The sequence below is a fragment of the Dendroctonus ponderosae genome, unplaced genomic scaffold (genome assembly GCF_020466585.1).
Source record: "Dendroctonus ponderosae isolate FM_Combo_2020 unplaced genomic scaffold, Dpon_F_20191213v2 Dpon_F_20191213_2, whole genome shotgun sequence".
In the NCBI taxonomy this organism is placed as follows: domain Eukaryota; kingdom Metazoa; phylum Arthropoda; class Insecta; order Coleoptera; family Curculionidae; genus Dendroctonus; species Dendroctonus ponderosae.
Window position 1 is genome coordinate 14,275,496 of NW_026018165.1, and position 20,712 is coordinate 14,296,207.

The 20,712-nt window shown below is 34.7% G+C and overlaps 1 protein-coding gene across 1 annotated transcript in view; it reads left to right on the top strand.

Annotated features, from left to right (window-relative positions):
* Positions 1-156: 156 nt before the first annotated feature.
* Positions 157-20,712, top strand: part of LOC109544413 (matrix metalloproteinase-2) — a 58,613-nt gene continuing 38,057 nt past the window's right edge. The window contains exon 1 of the mRNA XM_048664149.1: positions 157-819. Within this exon, the coding sequence (XP_048520106.1) occupies positions 655-819 (165 nt within the window). The 5' untranslated portion in view covers positions 157-654. The remainder of the gene's footprint in view (positions 820-20,712) is intronic.

The following is a 20,712-nucleotide window of genomic DNA, read 5'->3' on the forward strand; positions in this document are numbered from 1 at the left end:
ATTTTATAAAACTGGGAAAAATATGATAACTTCTGCCTGTATGGGAAGAATGTCAGCTGATAAGCGGCGTCGGGACGGGACAGTCGCGTCTCGTGGCCGATAAAGCGCATCAACGGGAGGGTAAACCCTGGCAATAAAATGATTCTTTCAGAAAACAGCTGAACAACGCTGCTGAAACTCAAAGCACACTCGCACTCGGTTTCATTTTCAGTTGTTTCGAGCGTCGAGCCTAGTAGGCCGTGCGCGAGGTTTGCTTGATTCTATCCACCAGTCCACCGCACTCTCGATATCGTCGTCGCCAATTTGCCTCGAAAGCCGAAACCACAGACAATCAAGCAAGCAATTTGCCGAATCCAGACAGGAAAAATCGTTTTTTCCCCGCCTGTGGTTGGTTTTCTTCCAGTTCGCGAAAATTTGACGACGATGCGCCCAAACCGGAAGCAGAGCAAGAAGAAAAGTGGCCACCGGTAACTCGCACTATCGAAATGAATGACAAATATCTGTGATGTGCTGGATCATCATCGTCATTAACAAGTCCGAATAATAAAAATCGCACTCAGTGAGTGACTAGATGCATTTAGCGAACCCTCGCGCACTCCGTTGTTTCTTTGTCCAAACAAAACATTGTCGCGAAAAACAAAAGACGCAACCACAATGGACTCTAAAATGTTAACCCGCGTGTGTTGTTCATTTGTTGCGCGGTGCCGATTTCGGGGTTGTTTTGTTTTGTTTTATTTGTTAATCGCCCACTTTGACCGGTGTGAATGCTTGAAAAATGACATTAGGATTTTTAAAAGAGAGGCTCTTGATGGAAACCTGGTAAGACCTACTTTACAACTATTTTTTTGCCTTAAAAATGTTTCATGCAGACCTAGAAATTATTCGATATTTGGCGGGAACTTATTCATTAATTATCTAGCAATTTATTCGCAACTTAAAAATCACACTGATTGTTTCAATTAACTCTAATTGCCTTTATCAGGGTGTTTTTGCACAAAATATTCATGCATTGTCCAATATTGATTAAACAACTTTCATTTATTCGTGTCACATAATTTTTGTTTTTAAAACCCCACAATCAAGGCAACAACATCACATGCAATAACACTTTGCATTGAAAGTGCAAAACAATGTTTCCAATCGAATTTGATTATTTGACTCTTTCTACACTAACTGCATTTCTTACGCATTTTTCAACAAAATAATTTACTTTCATAACAATTGACTATTTCCTAAGTCCAGGTGGTGATGCCTAGTGAAAATGTGTCTTGTGGAAAAGTGAAAAAATGTATGTTAAGCTTTTTTATTTTATTTTGTCTATTTTCTATCAAATAATTCTGGTTCCACATTAGGATATGTATTTTAAATAAAATCGGGACTTTTTTAGAAGCTTCTAATTAAGCCACTTATTCCCAAAAATTGTTTATGGACTTTTCGTTATTCACTTCAATAGACAAGTACATGCTGAGAATGTATATTTTTTTGGTGAACGTTGTTGAAAGCGTGTTTATCAAATTAGAAAAATATCAAAGACAAAACTGTTTTATGACTTCCTTGATGAACGGTGAGGACTCGATTGAGGAACTAATTAGATTAATTAGTTAAATTGCCGCTGAAAATATAATCAAACTGAATATTTAAGAAACTGAGCGAAAATTATCGAAAGTTAATTAGTTTTGTCATAAATAAATTGCAAATTAGTACAAATTGCTTTAACCTACGGGATCTTTGCAACTTTTTCAACTATCGCCGTATACAAAGAGAGGCTTGTTCTTAATTAATTAATTAATTAATTAATACATGGTCATGTTGGCGGTTTATGTCATTGCCAGATGAGATTGGTTAAAAGGAGAAGAATCTAATTACTCAGGCTGAAATTACCAGCAATTATACCAATATGAGCAAACAGTTCACAATGAAACGAATTGTGTTCAAATACTAACAGGAAAATAGTAATTTTTTTAGTTATTTATTTTGTTTCTCGTCTGTTTCTTCTCTAAAATATCCGTCTATTGAATATTTCACTGGAAATTGATAAATAATTAGACATTTGGAAGCAAAACATCAGTTAAAATTATTAGAGAAACATTAATCACACCGCAAAAATTTTAAATGTTTAAAAAATAAATCTTGGAACAATTTGTTTCCTTTAAGCTTGCACTCCAAGCCTTTTAAACACCATATAAAATTTGCCATGGAACTGGTAACCCAAATATCAATTAATTTTTCAATTCACTAATAGTATTTACTTGACCTTTTCAACGCCTTCGACCATTCACCTTATAAGCGCCTTAAGCAGGATGCGCTGATTGTCCACTGTTTAATAATGGTGCTTCCATTTGAATGCCCAAGAAGAATCGCACAAAACAGCTTTTTCATCCAATCATACGACGCATGGTTTTGTGCGTATTTTTCTATTGTTTTTGGCATAATTAGGAGTGATGTACTTACAGAAAGTTTGAGCAAACTGCAAATATTTTTCTTTGCGTGAATCTAGTTCATATTTTCCTACTGGATAAAGTTTCATCACGGAATCCAAAGATATGATCAACGTTAATTAAATTAATAATAATAAGTGCGTTTATCGGAAGGACGCCCTTATTAATAGCTTGCATCGAAGGCAGTCCTTTATCTCCCAAATCTCCTTGAATTGTTTTAACAAGCAATTAAACTTATTGTTGTTCATTAAATGCTAACAAATCATTATTTGCTTTATGAGGTTATCGGCGACTTACGCGATATCAAAACCCGCTCTAGTTTACTCGTAAATCGTCTATCTATTTTAACTACTAGCGTTATGAAAATGTTATACTAACATTAATTAATTAACGCTTAACGAATTTGTATTTTACTACGAAAGTTTTATCTGTTCTTCGACGCATCTTCGCCCAACTTTTTTTTATTTTTGCTTCAGTACAACTTAATGGCATCCATTCGACGATTATCGCTTTGTTATGAGGGCTCGTACATCCTGTAAAATTTCTTGTACACTTCCAGATACTTAAAACATGTTTTGATTTCTGAAATCAATGTTATCCTCGTTCGAAACATGTTATTTGTGTAGAAGAAGATTTAGATTTTATTGTTATGGCCATTTTAATAAAATTAATGTTTTTGAATTTCGAACGAAATACGAGGAAAGTGTATCATTTTGTAAGAGCATATGAGCAAACAAAATTTTTTATTCCAAGGTTGGATCTATTTGAAACCAAACAGGCAACTGGTCATCAAATTACACTCAATCAGTCATTTCTGTCTGCTCTATTTGAGTTTACCGAAACTAGTACGCGTTTGTTTAAGGTTTTTCAAACAGGAATTCTTTTTTATTGCTTTTATAATCTAGTTCACACAGCTCTCACAACTTCTGATTGTTGATCACATCTATTAAATTTACAACTTTTTTACATTACTTTTCCCGGAAACATCAGGGCGGGTTGTTTACTGAAATTCGCAAAAAGCTTTCACATAGTTTCGAAATTGAATTAAGATGAAACAAAGGTTTCATAAACAGCGAAGTTCTGCCAAAAATCCTTCCACTTTCGATGAAACCTTGCAGATGTGCATAAATATCTCTTGCAATAATAAATTATTTTGCGCCTCGTTTGTTTGTTTTCTTTGTTCTTAAAATAAGTTATCAATTATAATTTCATTGAAAAATGTTTCGATTAACAAAGCAAGTTTGTTTAGTGTGGCCGCATTTAGTATGTTCCTGGGAGAAAAGATTCCTTTACTTTTCAGAAATAACAGAAATTACCATTCCAGTATATTTGGATGCATTATTTTTCAATGCAGTTATGGTGTTTATTTAAACAGCCAGTTCCTAATTGCAAAATCTCGGAAAACATTAGTAAATAGTTTTGTAAATTATGTATTTGCTGCTTAAAATGTTTGATGTGCCGCTCTCAGTTTAATTTGTTTTGTTTGGTGTTTTACTATCTGGGTTCTTAGTAAAGATGCATTCAGTAATTGGGTTTTCTAGAAAAACATCCACTCTTATATTATGTCATTAGTCACAAATTCTTACTGAAAATTAGAAAAATAGAGGTCGGTTTCCTTACATGTTTTTTGCGGTTTTTTGTTCATTTTATCATGTACGTGAGTACATATTCAATTATTCAAACGTATAGGAATCACCATTGACGCAACTCGCGGATAAATTTCTTCTTACCGCATTTACGCACTTAGGGCGAGCAAAGCGAGTGTATATTAATCAAAGGAACACAATTTCCGGTCCGGAATTAAATAATATAAGCAGTTGACTGATAAATTTTGAATCATTTTATTTTTCTCTTCCAAACAGCATGCAGCGTTTTCCTACTTGTCGCACGTGTTTTTTCAGTAAAATATTTATAAAACACATATTCATTGCCAAGAGTGTTTAACAACCGATGATATATTCACAAGTGATTACAAAATCTGAAAAATGGACGATAAAAATAAAACACCCTATGCAATTATCTAATAATAGACCTCCCAGGTATTTCCTGTGTATAAGCTATTGATACAATTTAAAGTAGGTTAAGAATCCACTCAATTAAGGTCGGCTTTACTGAGTTAAGTCGATTAGTTCGCTCATAGGTTGAGATTATCCTGCCTAATGGACAATAAACAAGAGCTCTTGGTGATCATCTAGTAGAGAAAATATGACTAAAGACATTTTTTGCCAAATTTAATGGAATTAGTGGAGAATGAGTGTGATTCTGCTAATGATGGAAGTTACGTTGTTTGCGTCAATGGCTGACATTTGCGGTTTGAAATTTCAATATTTTTATAGTTAACTCAGTAGCAGTTATGATTAATATAATAACAAATAAATTAGAAAGTTGTCTATGGAATTTTCGAGTTGTTGGTAGAAAATATCTAACTGTAACGTTCCTTTGCAAGGAAAATTTTGCGATTATCCTAAAAGTCTTCTAAGAAAATACATGTGATAAGTCGAGATGGTGGTCCTTGGCTAATTGGCCAGCGGAACCTCCCGACTTAAACCTTTGAGATTATGAATTTAATAATTTTTCTTGGCGCAAATGCTTTAGATGTGCAAACTATTTTCATTATATACAACTCTGTACCCAGTTTTTTTTCTGTAAGCGTTTGCGAGGACAACAACAAGCTCTAATCAAAGTCAGCTAAAAACTTAATTTATTCAATTTGAAAAATATGAAATGATCATCAGATGCTTCCTATCACTCGTCTACACTATTTTGATAATCATTCTAGACTTTTGCATTTATAACAATTTTGTGGAAGTTGTGCAAAATTTCCAGAGCAGCTGAGGTTGTTTGTCTCATTGACCAGAGCTGCCAAATATAAGTCTTCTTTGAAATTCCGTTGATCTAAGCGAGTAGTACTGTTTCTGAAGCCATATGTTGAACACATTGTTCGACGCCCCATTTCTTGTGGATGCCGTAACTCTTTTCGTACCTTCGTTTACTTTTTTTCAGAGAATAAATTAAAAAATTAGTCTTCTTCAGCCTTTACAGCAAGTTTCTTTACATTGACTGATGAACAGATTGTCACATCTTCAATATGCTTCCATTTATCTCTATTGGATCCACATCTTCACATCCCAGTTATTTTTCCACGATCTTGAAACTATGACATAAACTGATATTCCAGTCGTCATAACTTTCTCATTCTCGCACAGAATACGAAATTAGCGACTTCCATCCAGACAGGACTGTGATGAGTCGTTTCCCTTGCATTGTTCAGTGATTGTCACTAGCGATGGTTGCAGAGAAATAAAATGTTTTGGCTGGCACGTATTTGACCGGATACTTTATTGGAAACGGTAGTGGCCGACACATTCCGCATATTTAATGAATTTCATTAAACTGTGAATTTCATTAAGTGGGTTTGTCTGATTCACGTGACTGGATTTACATAGTTGAAACTTTATCGGGCAGAAAAGGCCGCCCTTTAGATGTTTGCGAAACTTGAGTTGATGATGAAATATCGAATTAGCAGGGGCGGAGTTTGAAAGTTGTTGAAAACAAGCTATTCACAGGAAAAAGTTCCAATGGTCCAATAAAATATACAGACCATCGGCCACCATAACAACTGGAAATTATAATGTATCTTTCTTTAATTGGCTTGAGACTAATAAACCCATTTCATTAACTGAAGCACACAGTTTATCATGTGAGCAACAATATTAGAAAGCTTTGGGGGAAGTTGAATCATGAGCTATAAGTGCTTTTCTTTTAAAAATATTTATTTTGAGCACTGATTCAGAGCGAAAATTTTCCAAATTATTCATTTTGAAATATTTCCAACAGCATATTTCGTTACCTGCAATGAACAGAACATGTAACGTGTCTTAATATTGTCCATCGTTTTCATTTTCTCTGGATTAATATTGCTGTTTTTATTGTTTCAGGTAAGGATTAACTATCCGTAAGTAAAGCGCGTAAAGTTCAGTAAACGAATCGCTATTCCTTAAATGGATAAAGATTGGAAGAAGCAAACAACGTAGAGACACTCCAAATACTACTTCTTCAGGGTAGCCACATAGTAATTTATTTGGAAATTATTATCCATTTTCGTCGACCACACGTAAGTGCGGTTGCGACATCAACATTACGTTGAGAACGATAAAAATAACAAAACTCACATTTAAGACACATATGGGGCTTAATGATTCATTAGCCGGTCAGTAATTCAGCCTGCAGACACAAAGTTCTTTGTAACGCGGTTTTTAAGCTTTTTTCAGTTTTACGCAAATGTTCTCACAATAGATAGTTCCTTTGTATGCGTAATTGCTGATTGCTAAAGCAGAAACATCACTGAATGAATGTCTGTGTTTTATGTCCTTGAATGATTCTTGTTTACTAAAATTCTAAAAGGCAAAATTTTAAACACGAGGAACCGAAGTGTACTGAACTCGATCTTCCTGAATAAACTGCAAAGAAAATGAACATGGCAGAGTCCAGATGGAGTGACTAGAAGTGAGATTTCATGGTATCAAATCCATTAAGCATTGTCGTGGATGTATCAGCTTTAAGCCGTGTTAATGTAAGTGACTAGCGCCTTATAAGGCACTGAATCGCGTTAAACGCAAAACTAGATAGGAAGACGCTATTAGAAAAAGTACCAGGAGTGTTGGTATCTTAGAAGTAAACGAACGTAGAGCCAGAAGATACTAAAATGAGTTCTAAACTTTGAAATTCCAATAAGCGCCTAAAATTACACAAGGAGTTTTTAGAAATTAAACATAAAAACTTGATTACGTATTGCTCCAAATCCCAACGGAAAAAATAACCACTCAATGAAATAGTATCTATTATTAATTACCGAGAAGCCTTAATTAGCCTCAAAGAACGTGCCGCTCATTCATAAATTTGCACGTTCAAATGACTAACAGCCAAGAAAGTAAACCGGTGATCGGAAGAAGAATGTATCATCGTGTTTAAACAAACAATCACCCGGTCGTAACGGGGTTCAAAGGGGATTCTCCAAACGTGGATTATCATGAATTAGTCCCCAAGAAGAATCACTAATGGCTTCACCGGAAGATGTTGCAAGTTTCGAAAATCTGCAAGTCAGACCTAAAGAGTGTTCGATGGTATTTCTTATGGTGAATCACTTCAGGCCATTAGTGGGTCGTTACATGGTAATTAGTGATTCCAGGGTTTTTTTATGATTATTTGTTATTTTACGTGATGCTTTATATATTACAGGTAGCCTGCGTCCTAAATTTTCTCAGTTACAATTTTTCAGTTGCTCCTCAATTTCGCCTCTATGTATAATGAATGAGATTCAAATTCAATCAAACACAAAATGCGTATTGTGCCATAACAGAAAACGCATTATACTTTCCAATCGATTCATAAATATTTAGTAGTCTCGATCTCCAAGTGATGATCCTGAGCTTAAAATTTATCACAACTTTGTCCTAAATATCCTATTAATGACTTCAAGCGAACTATTCGATTTGATCTGGAATATTATTCAACATTTCTATTAGAACTCATTCTATTAACACATCTGCAATATTTCATGGGCTTGTCGGCTTATGTGTGTAAACAGGCGTAAACAATGGTGTTTTATATTTATTTATGAATTTATTTATAGAATAGCTCGGTTTTTGAACCTGGTCATAGGAAATGAAACACATCCATTAAAAAACTAATCGACAATTGACTGGCAGTTGACACCAATTCAATCTGGGAAATAATAAATGTGCTACCAATTGTGGAAAATGCATTAATTCAAGTGAAATTAATTTGTTTTTATATTCGAAACTAAATGGAAAAAGCATCGTCAACAACATCAAGATTTCATTTTGTCGTTCATTAGCTGGGAATGTGTTATTAATGAATTTTGTGTGTTATTACATTTCTACTAAATGTGAAAAATGTGGCCACTATAATCTTAATTATAAACAGTTGTTCATATCGCGATCAAACCCTACTTTAATTACTACTAAATTAGCTATTTTTAATAACGCATTAATTTTCGAAAAATCTTGTTACAGGCACATTTCTGATGCTTGTGCTGAAAAAGATCGAATGTTTCAAAAGCTTCTAATGCATCCTGAATAATTATTTGATTTGAAATGACTCCTAGTTCTTAATTTAAAATTTATCAAGAGTTAAAAAATAATTAGCAAATTTTGTCATTTTTAAACGATTTGAAATCCTCTCAAAAAGCAGGGCAACAAATACAAAGAGTTATTGGTAAACTTCTTTTCCACAACGGCCCAAAACCCCAAAAATTCTCCAGTTGCAAATGTTGATGAGAAAAATAACTTATTGTTGCTGTGATTTTAAGCGACTCGGAAACACTTTCTTTTAAAATTTACAATCTCATAGTTTTTACTAAAAACGGCAAAAGTCAGTCGATTCCAAACGATTGATTTGATGACTTATTAAGTGGTTGAAGCACCAAATAAAAACAGTGAAACGGTGATTTTGGTCTTCTTATGCTTCAGACTTGATTGAGGAGTTAAACTTCATACATACTTCAAAATGTGCATTTTGAAGAACGACTAAGGTATACATTGTTGACACAAACTCCAAAAGTTTTTGGCTCAAAAACATAACTATAGTTTTACAGTTGCAGGTAACTTTTCACAGAATGCACATTTATTGTTGGCCTCAAGAAAACTTTTCAATAAAGCGGTGAAATTATGTATTTTGCTGGCCCCATATGCTCCGCAAATGTTGTCCGCCTTTATGCTGAAGACATGACTAATTCCACTACTTTCGCAAAAAATCAATTCCGATACCGAATTTGCCTTGTTTTCACCAAATTCGTTATTTTATTGCTCAACTCCGCCTCTGCTTTATTTTTCGATTCGATGCGTACATGCAATGGTCGTACTCACTCTCAGCTGGTTCAAGGTTCGTTTAATCCATGTTTCAGTACTGTTCAATTGTTCCCACAAAATATATGGTACTGCTTAAATTACATTTGAAATTCGAATAAAAGGCCGGCTTTTGACGTTACCAACAACCAGTAGGTCAGCAAACTGCTAGTCGCTTCACGGGAGCAAATTGCAAATTTATGGAATCCGTATCAAGCATTTAATGCTTCTATGTAAGCCTTATTTATTAGTCCTTTGAATGTTCGAAGGCGATAAAAAATCGGTTCTGCAAAAGCAGTAGAAAAATCTTCAGTGGAAGTTGAAGCTGCATCAGGTGCCATGCTGAGGCTCGAAAGACACGATATATTTCCACCACCAGAAAACATGGCCTAAGAAAACTCCATCTGCTCTAAGCCCATTGCACGAAGACTAACAGATGAAGGATGATGACGCTAATAACAATAACAATAATGTTGCCCCGATTATGACTGGTTGTACTACTAACGTGGTACGTTCCAGCTCTATCTTTCAAAGCTGCCCACACTGTCTGATCGTACTGTCTGCAAGTGGTGTTTTACTACATTTAAGGCGTTGACTAACTGTGCCCTGCTGTCTACTTTGCTCGTCAATAAATCAAGAGGTGTGTTATGGGTTAATGGCCTGCATTTGTTGCACCAGATAACGCACAATGCGTGCAAAATTCACCAGGGGAAAGCCAATGGTGGCCCGAAGACATTGTTCGATTGGTCCCATGTGGGAAACAGTCCTGAATCTCAAGGAAAATGCTCAACGATGATGTCCAAAAATGAATCGGATGCTCTGGTATTTTGAGGAAATATACAAATAAATGAAAGCCGTGAGATTTTTTACGCGTTTTTTCTGCCAAATCCAGCACCGGGGCCAAAACATCTTCTATACCTAAGACACGTTTCAAACATTATTTTATGACGTTGTATTTAAGGCACATACTCCCACCTGCACTCTATATGCAGAAAAGTCTTATACTTAAAATAACGACTAGAAGCTAGATGCTTATTTAATAAGCTTTCAAGTTAATTTAGCTGCATTTTAATGCTGAAATATGTCTAGGCTCGATGGAAGAATTTCGTACTTGTGGACGGCCAAGTAAGAACAGGCCTAAGTCAGTGGTAACATAAGTAAAATGTTTAGATGTTTTAAGATACTTTTTCGCTTAGAAATTAATATCGTTTGTTAATTTGCTTGAGCATAATTTCAGATCATCTGACTGTCTTTTTGTATTACCTTCTTTTATGCGGGAGAGTGGTTTGAACGAAAAAATGTGTCCAACTACTGTTAGTTCTGGTCTAAAACCAATCATTTCAGACAGTGAAGAACATCATTTTCCTTAACTGCTACCACATATCTTTATCGCTTTTTATCTCGACGCCAATAAGTTTTCTACCGCCACATGTTTATAGGGCCGTTTACTCACTTCCGCTACACTCCCTGAATTTTCTACATGTGCTCGAAAAACACCCCGTCCTAGGCATAATTTGATGCATTAACAATTGCTTAGTGTCTAAAAGATTTTTGAAACATTTTCCTTAATTTCTCTATTTGGAAAAGTACGTAAGTAACTATCCAAATAAACACAGCCAAAATATTTCCGACGCATGCCAGTTGTCCATTCAACGTTTTTTCTCCTGGTAAACCCTCCCTTTTGCTGCCTTTACAAATGTATTATTTTCCGCTAGTAGATTGGAGAAAAACCCACACACAATTCTCTTAGTTTATATGTTTTGTTTAGACGAAGAAAAACCAGCATACATAAATGACTTGCATTATGCTTGGAGGCCCGAAATTGAATCAATAAACCCTGCGAGCGGCCTTTTTTGGAAGGTCAACAAAACAGCAAGATAGCGGGCACATACCGAATAAGACAAGTTGATTTCAATTTTAAAGTTACATTCTTACTTATGATTATGCAACAATGCATTTCGATCACATAGCAGAATGCCGATACATACTCGATTGTCTGAAAACAACTGGGATTGATCATGTCACGATAAATAATGCAATAATGATGTCGAATGCCGGTAGTTACGAAATTTATTATGCTTTTGAAGAATATTCGGTTGAAAATCCGATGCAACCTAACAACATAGTTCGGCTTCTAAACTACAATGAGTAAACCGTTCTATTAAGCTGTTTAAATAAAGTATTAAAAAGAGATATCCCATTTGCCGCTTTATTGGGAAAGTGGGTTAATTGATATGGATTTTGTTGGTAAATACCGTTTCCAACGTGCAATAAATACTTGATTATAATTGGACATAAGCCAGAGCGTATTAGTTATTGCTTCAGCAAAACCCTATTGTTAAAAGCGGTAATAAATTTATATTAATCTTCATGGACAGTTTTTTCATACAAATTTATCAATGAAAATGTTGAAAGGAAATCTAATTACTATTCACTATCTTCGTAAGCACCAAACAGTATCGGAAGACCCTGAAAGCTGTACAAATAATAATTATTACATCAGGACATGATACGAAATAAGGATGTGCACTAAATTTAGCTCGTTAGTCGAACCGATCGAATGGCGCCAAATTTAAATGACACATAATTACATTTTTAGTATGACTTACTCGACTAGGACTGTTAAAGCTTGTAGAAAGCTTTCAGGGGTAAAATTGTTTTTTGATGGTAAAAGAAGTTTCAAAATCCTCAAACTCATTTTTAGGTTTACTTGGTTTATTCTAGACATTTGAGTCAGTATGTTGGAGTTCTTGGCCACAAGCTTCCTTGTGAGTTCTTAACATTGCGTTCATTTAATTTTATTTTTTCCTCATTTGCCTCACAACGATTGGATTGCAAATGTACTTTAAACTCTGGAGAAGAAACAGCAAGTTTCCCGACTGGTTGATTCACTCGCATATATGTAAGAGCTTTTGCTGCTCAAAAATACCTACTTTCGGACTCTCCAACGCAACCTCCACATGTTTATAAGTAATGTCTAGTATTTATTTTTTCATTTCATATGGTTGTATGTTGCAACTGATTGCGAACACACCGAAGTTGGATTTTATATTTTCCATAATACAGTCATCAATTAACTGCTTCCGAGACGTTTCATGGTACTAAACTACGATATAATATTTGAGTCGCTTTCTTGGAAAGTAGAAAATTTTGACAAAGAATATAAATTAATACAATTTACTATAAACTTTTTCCAAAAAAAACTGTTAAAATTTCATTATTTGTATCATAACAAATGTTCATAGATAATAAAGTTAGAAATATAATTACTTTGAAATTCATTGATAATGACCATTTTATACAGTACAAAACAAGCAAAAATCATATAGATTATACCATATTTTTCTAATTATTCAAATGTAAAACCTTAAATATCTTGATACAAAAAAAATACACTTAAGTACACCACTTTAAGAGAAAACGGCTCACTTATAGCTTATCTATAATAGCCCAGATAGGAACAATTTAGCTATAGATAAATGATAATCTTTCTCAGCTGGTCGAAATAAGATGGAATGATCTTTAGCTGGTGAAACCATCATTCTTGTCAAGCCACTGAGGATTTCTTGGCCATTGTTTGGAATTGGCAAGACTTCCTTCCTTTGTTGCTGCATCTTATTGGAATTTAATTTCGAAACTACTGGATCAAGCTAACTAAGGAAGCGTTGCTAACAAAGCAACGAAAATCTTCCCATTGTCGGCACAATTACTGTTTTCAAGTTGCGCGATTTCCAGTATTTGCGCCAACGAAGTAGAAGCTCCATTTACAAAAGCCTGGTGCTTACTGTTTGTCATCGTTAAGTGTGGCTGCATTTGATAGCGAGATCAGTTTGTTTTACACTTTGTTCGCACAAAAACTTAATACCACTTCAGCTTTACAAGGAAATGTTCAGGAATTGAAGGTCTTACAACACTTTTCTAAATTTCAACGCTAAAAAATCATCTTGCCCACATCGAAGCTTCTGAACCTCTAGGATATTGCCTTAATTAAGTGTTATGCCAAGTTCAATCTGAAAGATCAAACAACGTAAATAACACATTTCTGGCCTTGCAATATTTTATTGCTCCGTCCAATATCTAACATTTTACGAGTGCATTAACACGCATTCATTAGCATAACAAAAGTGCACTTGCCCGAATCGATTTACCAACAAAGAACAGGCTATTGATATGACTTACATTGTCCATAAAATTTGTTTAAATTGTCGGTCGTTAAAATTGAAAGTTAATAAACTTACTTGTTGTTGGCTACGTCCTGGCTGAAAATGTTGATTGAGAAATGTACACGGCGGTTTGCGGAAAATGTGCGCCTCTGGTAAACTCGCAGTTGTTGCTCTTCTTGAAGGAACAATTAAGCATAATAAATAACACCGTTTTCTGCACCTACGTTCCTTAAGTGGCTATCCATGAATTCAATTACCAGATCTTCATTGAGCAAACAATTTTACTGCCGTCCATTATGCCATAGAATACGTAAAGGGAGCTCGTTTAAATTGCAAATAGACTCAAGAAATGTTTGCTTTAGATTTTCACACTTAATTTGTGCCCGTTTCAAATTGAATATTCTTAAAGATTGATTTAAAAAGTGTAAGTTCACATGGGCTCATTGATGCCGGCCTAATGCGGTTTCCTATTTGTCATTCTGCTGACTCAACCGGACAAAGACATTTTCTACCAAGCATAAATTATTTAGAAAACCTGACGAATAAATAATTACTCGGTTATTAGTTTTTTAGCAACATCAAATCACTCTGTAAATATGAGGCACCACTCTAGCGCCACCAATTGCAATTCCAGATAGATATACGCCTATAAATAGATAATTATTCTTACTTAGCACGTTCGAAACAAAGGTTATTGTCCAAGAATGTTTAATAGTTACCATTTGTCTTAATATATTACAATTTACATAATTTCCGCCGCTTATGCACACAATGTCTCCCATATTCCTGTTATATTTACGAGTGTATCTATTTATTGTTGTTTGTCACTTTGCAATATCTAGACAATCAATATAAGGCTGGCGCCATTCCCTACACAGTGCAAACACACTTTTATTTATTCTCTTGAGGCTCCGGTTGTTACGTGATGCAAATAAACTGCTCGTCCAATAAAACTGAATATTGAGGTTTAGATTGGAGGTTCAGACTTGCGGAGGAAATCATCCGAAGGCTCATTATTCATGCGAAAATTTAGAATCACTGTGTAATATGCTGCTGGGACTTGAGCTGATAGAATACGAAGAGATAAAGCAAAAGTTGACATTATTCGAATTAACCGTACTAATTGGTCAGAAACAATAAATTTGTCTTAAGTTTAAGTTCAAATCATTTTAATTATATAAAATTAAATGTTGGCAAACTCGCTGAAAGTCTGGAATAAGTTCATCCTAACAAACTCCGTTTAGTCTAGCAAAAACTTTCTAATTAGGAAATTCCATAAACAATTGCATAAACCGTCCTGCTGCAGTTAAATGTGCAGATTAGACGGAAATATTTACCTGAAAACGAATCCCGTTCCGAATAAAATGAAATTCGCTACAGTTTCTTCAGCCGAGGAAGATCAAAAGTGCACCAAGCAGGTTAAGCCAACTAAAATAAGCGAAACGACCGAGCGAAGGCGTGCAAATGCAGTCGTTTGAATATTTAAACAAGTCGTTGGGATAATATTAGAAATTTGTCTGCCGGAAATACTTGCAGACCTACGAATTCTCCCTGGAATTGCTGCTGCCGGTTCTCATCTTACCAACACGTTCGGTTAATGCAAAAGGTCGAAGAGATTGTGTTGCGAATACCTCGCCATTTTTTTCCCGTTTATTAGCAAGATTTATTTTTGACTTCCAATCCACAGGGTCTGTAGAAATCCGACACCGAAGAGATTCTCTATGTGGTTTGCTGCTGTTTTGGTTTGGTACGTTTGATTCATTTTTCCATGCCCCAAAAAGCGCATTGAGTTCTTCATTTTAACAGAAAAAAACGTTTTTATTGAGGAACATCTGAAACTGTTCACCTTAAAGAAATGTTTAGCTGGACTTTTCAAATTTCTCATCGGCAAATTTAGTAGAAACAAGATCAGTTATCCAGCTTTCCAACTAGGAAAATTTTTCAAGCGTACGCCGGATTGAACTGATCCGAAAGCGTCGTAAATAACGAAAAGCAGACACAATAAGTTACTGGCGCTCCAATTTTCATTCAAGAAAACCCACGACAGACTATTTTATCGATCGCCTTTCCCTTTTCCTACTGTCGCTCAACTATGAGAGCTTATCGTTTTCGCAGAGCTGGAAAATAGACTGGGGTGGTTCTGAATTATTAAGGGCTACAAAATCCATCCTTCGGGTATTCAAAACGAAAATTTGGGGTCAATATTTCAAGAAATGCAAAACTTGATTAATAGTTCTTTCGCATGAAACAACAATAAACATTAATAATTAAAATTTATTATTAATCCTCTATTAATTTTAGCTTCTATTTTATGATGTTGTAACAACGTTCTGTTTATCGACGAAAACACATGCAGACTTGATCTGTGCGAAAAACTAAACCTCATTAAACAATCAGCCTGTGAACCGACCGCCAACATGTTTCCTTTTCTAGCAAGCTGTATTTGCACTAATTGCTACAAAAGAAAGAAAATGAGCAAACTAATAACGGCCGCTTAACTTGTGCCACTGAACTCTTCATTAATCTGTCAGATAAGTAAATGGAAATAAAATGCACTATTTTCCTTAAAGTCCAGACGACGAATTATGGCTTGCGGTTCGCTCAAGTTATGACTACGCTTGTTGAACTAAAACGCTTTAATGTCATGTAAACCGGGATTTCCTTTAGAATCTGCTCTTGATGGGAAAATTGTTGATAATGTCAATAGCTGACTCACAATATTTTTTGTTATTTCAAATTATCCTTGGGTTTACACTTTTATTTGAATCAGAAGATGAAAACTGAACATCTGGCAATCGAACATGGCAATAAATCATCGAAAATTGTATCAAATTGATCTTAATCCAGTTGCGTTTTTTCTTACCATATTTTAAATTAGAGTTAATATCAATATTTTCCAATCAAGTCTTGACGAATCGTATTCCTTTTTCTCCAATTACTTGCAATATGACATTTATTAATGCTAGTTAAAACGAGCCTTAATGTCGCCAAATAGAGATTTCCTTGCAAGTAACATTTAAAGAGCAAACCAGACTTGATACATGCGAGCTTGTAATTATCATATATCATTTTGCAAGAATGTGTGTCATGTACTTTTGAAATTGCGTCGTTTATTAATTAAATAAACGCGACAATTTTTGAAAAAATCCTTCAAAATATCCCGTTTTGGTGGAGTTCGAAGCAGGCTCAGTTTCCAGTGCACCTCGCAAGTTTTATATCTGGAGGAATTTATTGCAATTTTGTTGAATATTTATGGCACCACTTAACCTGAAGCGCACTGGGTGGAGATAAACGCATATTTCACAGTTTATAACCAAAATTATCAGCTTTCAGCTTTCTGGTTTAGGCAATGAACGCCAACTTTAAGCAAGTCAATTTAGTTAAAACTAATGGGGAAGCAAGATAATTGCGATTAAGATGTTAATCCTTTTCCCATCATGTTTTCCCATTTGTCCACATGCATTTTTTAGATTGCTAATTTAAAAGAATATATACGTTTTTGGTTAACTAAAGCCCTATTTAATCTATGATTGATACAATTTTTATATTAGGAAACAGAAAGAAATGTCCTCTGTTTATTGAATGCCTTCATAAGCAACAGGGAAATTTTTAGCATATTTTTGTGAGTGAGAACTGGACATTTTGCGTGACTGTCGTCATTCGCTCAATAAACAGAAGGCGTTCCTTCCTGCTTTGTACGTGTAAAGAGTCATATGATATTTTGCCAAATTTACCCCGAAAATGGGGTGCAGGTCTGGTCGATACGCCGGCTTGGGCGATAAATTTAATGAAGCGTCCAAATAGATCATGTGCATTCAAACCATGCGCCCTCATTCCTTCGTTTCAAATATTTACGATTCTTCGGGGTTAATTGTGCGTTTCAGTCCCAGAAATTAATATAAATGTTATGACGGGAATAAACGTCCAGAATAATGTGTATTTCTAGAGGCTAATGGTTAGGGAATTGAGTAGTGGTTTGAGGACTTTGGTCCTTGTTGTTAACTATTTTTTAATATTAAATAAGACTGATTATTATTGCATACAATTGATGGGGTTTTCGAGATTTTAGACCGTAGTAGAAAATAATTTGTTTCCTTCGTTCGTCCGTTTGGGAGCATTTTGTCAAAAACCTGTGCCGGTTAGGTGGAATTAATTACATTTAGATCGTTTTTCAATGGCTTTTGAATGAAATTTTTTCACTCGGCAATACGTAGGTATGTGTATAAAGATCAAAATGATGATTTTTAGGACGCAAAGGAAAATTGGAAATAAAAGAACGGAAGTAAAAAAAATAATTAGATTTGATCAAATTCAGCTACTGTGCCACCTCTGAAGATGAGAGAAGATTGCCCGAAAATATCAGCAGTTTCAAGCAATGACCGCGAAATCCGAACTATATTTGATTGATTGGTCCTTATTGTTGCTAAATTTCTCCTAAACTTTTGCTGCTATCCATCTGAATTCGAGGCGAAAATTTCGACTTTGATAACATTGAATTATTTTTTTCTATTCTATTTCCATTTTTCCTTTGCGTCCTAAAAATAATCATGTTGTTCTTTATGTACGTATTGCCTTTAATTTAAATCAAATGTCCATTGAAAACTGGTCTAAATTTAATTAATTCCACCTAACCCGCACAGTTTATTGATAAAATTATCTTGAACGGACGTTGCCTGAGGCCATAAATAAGCTCAAATTGACTGACAGGCATTGCTACCAAACAACCAGAAAGTATGTCTTGAAATTCGATAAAATTGGGCAAATTTCCACAGATTTTGAAGACTTGAAATTTAATTGAACACAAAGTTCAAATCAATATTATTAAGAAACTTGCAATTTTTTTCAAAAAAGGCATGCCATAATCCTTGCAATGAATTTTAAAACTTTAAATAATCATCTTTTCGCTGAAGAGTGAAATTGTCTTTTGCATATTTCTTTTCTCTTTAATTTGTAAGTTGTCGCAACAAAAAAATATTAACTAGCCATAAATTTAATAATTATAATTTTAATATCACTATCACTCATAATATTTACTGGACAAGATGCATAAAAAATAAATGTGTTTATTTTTTAAATTCAAAACGCTTACATTGTAGCCCCCTTTTCGTTTCTGGATATGTTTGTGTTTTCTCTTTTTTCACCAGTGTGTATGAAGTTTATTATTCGAACGTACACTGTATGATGGATAAATTTACGATTCTCAGTGTGTGTGGCCTTAACAGATCAAAATAGGACCAGACAAGAAGAATCCGTTGTGTTTCTATAACTTTCTACATCTCATCTAACACAGTTTTAAAAATCATTATGGATGGCAGCCAAATGACTTTCGAAGTATGGTGAAATATGCAAAAGTATTGAATTTTCTAGCCGAATTTTCACAATTTCTTGGCAATTTTGCCTACACCTTGCAGTGTTTTTAGTTGTTCTGCGCTCATGCACAATTGGATAGTTGGATCTTCTTTATCTTATCATCAGAACACTTGAACGATTGTTTAACATATTCTGATAGTGCGGCAGTTGAAGTTGAAAAGTTCATTTATCCATTTATTTGTATTTCCCCAGCGTTGAAATAGTATTTCAGGCCGTTTTAATGAAAATGTGAGATCTGGAAATGTGTGAAATAAAACCGATGAAAAGAAGCTAAAAGAAACTGATGAAAAGAAGCGATCAAGAAACTGATAATTTTTTCCGCTTTTTTTTATCAAACTCCAACTGTTAATTTGTCAATTTACATACTATCTTAATCAAAGATAGTAAATCAATGTTGTTCATCTTACCATCCTCTGACAATAATTAATTGGAGGCTTCATCGGCTGGGGAATAAATCAGCCGAAAAAGCCGTGAAAGCATGCAGCAAACAACCAACATAAAGTGTCTTTTGACCTGAAACATCGGTTCGCGTGTATACTCAGTCGATTTATATCATTTCCTTGAAATCATTTGCCTTAATAAAATGAATAAATTAAATAATTAAAGGCGGGGTGCATGTGGCAGCACCGCGCCATGTCTGAAAGCTCGACTACAAATTAATGACTCATTCAGGCGCGGGTCATGGAAAAGTTTTGCAGTTCAACTTTCGAAAGTAAAAACAGTTTTCTATCAACACCAGTCGATGATCCGAATGGGACGTCTTGAAACTTTACCTAAACTAGTTTTTTGATAACCAAGTTTTTATAACTTTATTACAGTCATCTGTTTAAGACCTTATTTTCACAATTTTTTCCAATTCGACTGGCAAGGAATTAATTTGGTTTAAACTAAGAAAAAAGTATACGATGACTGTGTATCATCTAGTCTAGTTCGTGGCAGTCAATTACACATCCAAAATCCGACGAAAATAGCTTCTGAAGCGACTTCGGGCCCCCGTTTTTGCTTTATTTGGCCCTTTAAATCTTAAAAGCTAGACAGGCAGACTGTTCCGGACAGGTATACCCCATAAGCAAACTACTAGTCCCATTGCTGACATATTTACGTTAAAATCTATTTCAGTTTTGCTGGCAAATCCATTTGAATCTCCTGGCAGTCACTGTTTGTGAAAATCATTGCCCCAATCGAAATCTGACACGGAAAATGAGAAATGCACTTTTTCAGTTAGTAAATCTGGGGATCTACTGCCTGCCATACTTTAATGTGACCCAAATTTTTATTGAGAGTAAACATCGCCTGGGAATGTCAAACAAACCGCAATTTATGGACTCTATTTACTGTATTGCAGTCTACTTAATATTTTTAGTTGAGTAAACTAAACAAATATCTGTAGACTTTATATAAATGATTATTCCAATCGTTTATTCAATTAAACACGTGTTGCACAAATCTGGCTGAGAAACTTTTGAGCAAATATGCAACTGAATGCTGCGGACTTTTTCAGACGAATATCTGCTAATTGAAAATGTTCACTCAACCCAGTATGGAACGAGTTAAATTCTTATGGGTTGTTTTATAATTTCCGACTGGAGAAATCGAAATAAATCATCACAGCAGGAGCTATATTTAAAAGGCTATGAAATACTGCGATGACAGATTTCAAAATTCGTTTATTTTTTCGAGATGCCACTTTTAGGAGCTGAACTCCCGAAATTTACCGATGTTCAGTCTGCAATATAAATCATACAAAATCAACTAAGTATATAATATCGTATACAATTATATTCGTAGATAAGTTCTATATTGTTGAGGCGGATTCATTTTTTACAAACTTCTTTTTGGGTATTTTGCCTCAAAAATTTTTGTCTTTAAAAAAGA